The sequence below is a fragment of the Carlito syrichta genome, unplaced genomic scaffold (genome assembly GCF_000164805.1).
Source record: "Carlito syrichta isolate Samal-C Ts95f unplaced genomic scaffold, Tarsius_syrichta-2.0.1 Scaffold314286, whole genome shotgun sequence".
Classification (NCBI taxonomy): domain Eukaryota; kingdom Metazoa; phylum Chordata; class Mammalia; order Primates; family Tarsiidae; genus Carlito; species Carlito syrichta.
Genome location: NW_007258382.1, coordinates 91564 through 95492, shown reverse-complemented (window position 1 = coordinate 95492; position 3929 = coordinate 91564). Strand labels below are relative to the sequence as shown.

The following is a 3929-nucleotide window of genomic DNA, read 5'->3' as shown; positions in this document are numbered from 1 at the left end:
TCACTTCTCGCAGCTTACTCCCGGGGCCGGGACCTGGGAAACCTCCCCCGCTCCCGCTCTCGGCGCAGCGGCCCCCGGGCCTGCCTCCCAGGCCTCGCTCCCCCCGACGTCCATGCCGCCCGCCGCGCCCTCCGTCTCGCGGGGGCTCCGAGCGGTGCCCTTCCTCTCTGTCTCCCCAGAGCTCCCAGGGAGGGCTCTGCTCGAACTCCCTAGAGCTCGGGGAGAAAGTGGGTGCTTCTGGGCACGGGAGGGGGCCGAGGCAGGGGGAAAGCGCGGAACAGAGAGCCTTACCAAATTGTCCAGCTCTGGGTTTGAGGAAAAAAGTGGCTTTTCGGCGCGAACCTACAAGAAGCAGGGAGAGTCAGCGTGAATGACCACCCCGGGTAAAAGAAGAAAACCCTGTCACGGGCCGAACTGGAGTGTGAGAGTGGGCGCGGTGGAGGGCAGTGGCGAAGAAGAGCAGAGGGGCTCTGGTGAAACCCAAGAAGCAAACCGGTGCCTTCAATGAGTGGGGTCGCCGAAAACGAATCAGGGCCTTCTGGACCTGACCCCGTTAAGGGGGACCTGGTGAGGCTAAGCTGGAGCCGGGAACCCAGGGCCGCTTTCTGGGCCCGGAGTGCCCCTTTGCCAGCCGTCCAAGAGGCCGTGGCTGTCCGCCTCTCTCACCTCCGCGCCCCGCGTGGGGCCGCTCCGAGGGGCGCCCAGCTTCCTGGCCTCCCGGGCACTCCCGGGTCCCTCACAACCCCTCGCCCCAATTCTTGTTCAAGTAGCTGCAGGCGGGGGAAAAGGCCAAGCCCCAGATTAGGAGCAGGTCAACTTTAATTCGAGGGTCGAGCCCCTGTATTCCTGCTGGGGGGGAAAACAAACACCCATATTTATCTCCGCTTCCAATTCGCCTCCAGGCTCAGGGATGGGGCGGAGGCGCAGAGAGCGGACTGGGCCAGAGGAACAGATCGGGTGTCCCAGCCCTTTCCTCCTCTTTCAAGTAAAGCTCGGAGGCGAGGGGAGGAGGCGTGAGGGGCTGCAGGAGGGATGAGTGGGTCAAGGAGGTTGGACCTGCTTGGCGAAGACCGCGATGTCCTCGTTGAAGGAGTCAGAGGAGCAGACGTCTCCGCCGGCCACTCCTGGTTCCCGGGGAGTGCAGGTCGCCAGCTCGCACTTCTCAAAGACCAGAGCTAACAGAGGAAACAACGGGTGCCTAACGGGCAGCGCCACGCAGAGACACACACACAGAGACGGGGTGCAGAGGGGAAGGAGCAAGAACTGTAATCAACAAGTTTGGAGGGTTTGGATTCCTTCTTTACTACAACAGGCACGCACCACACTTTACAACCCTTCCTCAGTCAGCCGAGCCTGGGCCAGACACAGAAAGGAAAGAGGGCCTGGCCCTCTTCCTCAGCTCAGAAGTCCCTTAGATCTGGCCAGAGAAGCCCCCGGCCACTTCAGACCGGCAATAAAAACCGCCTCAGTTGGAGCGTCACGAAGCAGCCAAGACGCTCAGGCACTCTGCAGCCCGGAGTCGACTCAGACCCACTCCCCACACCGCGGAGGCCGCCGAACCAACCCCTGCGAGCCAGCCCTGACCTCCCAAGAAAGGAGCACTTTGAAATGCTTCAAAAATCATTTTAACCCCGCGTTTTCACGGGCGTTTCGGACGAGGCCGAAGGCTTTCACCTACACACACACCGCAGTGACATTTCCTAAATGCGAGAGAGGGTTCTGTTCATCTCTCCACTCAACCCCCCTTGCCTTATAAACTTGTTTGCTCGACTTCTGGTAAAGCCCGGGTGTGGGGGCCAACATAATAGGAATGTTAAACACCGAAGAGCTTCCTTCCCAAGACCACATTTCTCCCAGCGTTGCAGCAGACAAAAATAAATAAATGGTGTTTTAAAACTTGGAAACGTGCGTGCGCGTATGCCCTTTGTGTTCCTCCGGGCGGCTCAGCTACACTTCGGGATGCTTGCGGCCTCCGGAGTGGGGCTGTTTACCCGCTGTCCCCTCCCCTCGGCATCCCGCCGCCTTCCCCACCTACCCTCGGCCGCAAGAGCCCGGGTGGCACACGTTGGGGCCGTGCATCCCACCCCGCGCCGAGTGCTCGCGGAATATAAAATAATTTCCAGCCATCTCCCTTACTCCCCCCAAGACCGGCTCCATGCAACAGCAGTCCCTTCCACCCCGCTGCACTTCAAGGTCTGCCCCTTTTATTTACAGAGAATTAAGAAGTGGGTGATTAGGACTTCCTGGCCGACAGAAGCAGCCCTGATCCCAGCTCAAGCGGCATTTAGTGACTCCCAGACCCTCGGTAGGAAACAGAAGAGAAAAAAACAACAACAAAAAAAACCCCAAAGTTGTTTCTCATGGGCAGGAAACTTTCCCCCTCGCCAAGGCCTCTGTTAGGGGGCCTGAAACGACCAGCCCTGCGTCCTTTGGCCAGGAATCCTGTCCTTGGGGAGAAGGCCCCGGCAAGATTCTGAGGACTCAGTCACGCCGGGCTGTGGGGTCTGGTATGACCCGGCCGTGGGAGTGGAGGAGGCTGTTTCTTCCGGGTGTTTGACTCCAGGGGCAGAAGAGCAGGCCCCCTCCACTGCCCTTTCCTAAGGCAAGCGCCCCCACCTCCCCCCCCCCGCCCATTCCCATGCAGAAATAACTCCCCACTTAGTGGTCCACTCTCGCACCCCACCCCACCTCCCAGAGACAAACACACACACACACACACACACACACACACACACACACACACACACTCTCTCTCTCTCTCTCTCTCTCTCTCTCTCTCACACACACACTCACACACAGTAAGCTGGGCCCGGGGGGTCGGTTTACCCATAGATCGCGTCCTTGTCCCGCTTCAAGGCGTCGTTGACAGCGGATCCCATGCTGGCCGGCATGACATTGGGGTGCGGGGCGTGCGCGCCGTAGTGTTGCGTGGCGTGGAGCGGCGGCCCGTGGTTCAGGTGGTGAACCGGGGGGATCGGCCGCGGCGCGTGAGGGTCTCCGTACATGGACGCGGGAACCCCTACACCGTCCATCCCGCCGTAGTGGGGCAGCTCATCGTACTGTCAGAACCCGGGAAGGGGGAGGGGGCGAAGGAGGTGAGAGAGAACGAAGGAGGTGAGAGAGAACAGAGGAGAGGAGAGAGGGGAAGGAGGGAGGAAAAAAAAGACAGGGAGAAGAGAGCGAACCGAGAAGTGAGGAAGGGATCAAGATGAGAGCGGGTGAGAGAGAGGCAGGGGAGCGAAGAGAGGGGGTGGGAGGCAGAGCGGCAGAGAGAGAGAGAGAGAGAGAGAGAGAGAGAGAGAGAGAGAGAGAGAGGAGAGACGGGGGAGAGAGAAAGGGAAAATAAAAATAAAAACAAAGTCAGAAAAGAGAAAAGTATCGAGCACAAGTTGAATACCCAGAAACCAAACCAGCCGAAACAACGGAGTTGGAAGTTGTGGGGGGGGGAGGACGTCTTAAAAATCTAAAATGAAAAAGTATGAACCAAGAGCAGAGTTTAGAGAAGGAAGAGGAGGCGGCGAGGCCGGGGACCGAGGGGGCGCCGGGAGGCCCCGCTCCCGCCGGAGGCAGCAGCGCCGTAGCGAGCCAACCGAGGGAGAAGTGGAGTTAGTGTGAGGAGGAAGCCCCGGATCCCACCCCTAACCCCCCTTCGCCTCCTCCAGAGGATCCAATAAATCAAAAGGCGAAATGAAACAAAATAAAGAGAAGAAAAACGCTAATAATCAGCACGAGAACGCCGAGGACCGGGAAAGACAAGGGCCAGTGCCTCCCCGGGGGCAGGGAGCGGAGGGTGGGGGGGGGAATAACGTGAAAGTTACCAGAAACATTATTTAGCCGCGGATTCCCTGCGTCCTTGTCAATTTCAGAGACAAAACAAGCAGCCCAGGCTAGTCTAGGCGGCGGCGCAGCGGCTGCGGCAGCGCGGCCCC

General features: G+C 59.5%; 1 protein-coding gene across 7 annotated transcripts in view; it reads right to left on the bottom strand.

The window, feature by feature from the left end:
• The window catches only part of MEIS2 (Meis homeobox 2), a 214867-nt gene that overhangs the window by 208642 nt on the left and 2296 nt on the right, over positions 1-3929 (bottom strand). For 6 of the 7 annotated variants that reach the window (XM_021719164.1, XM_021719161.1, XM_008071298.2 and 3 more), the window contains exons 2-4: positions 2827-3059; positions 1057-1198; positions 292-342 (exon numbers count right to left, since the gene is read on the bottom strand). In XM_021719164.1, the coding sequence (XP_021574839.1) occupies positions 292-342; positions 1057-1198; positions 2827-3032 (399 nt within the window). In that variant the 5' untranslated portion in view covers positions 3033-3059. The remainder of the gene's footprint in view (positions 1-291; positions 343-1056; positions 1199-2826; positions 3060-3929) is intronic. The other variant, XM_021719163.1, reaches the window with a different exon arrangement.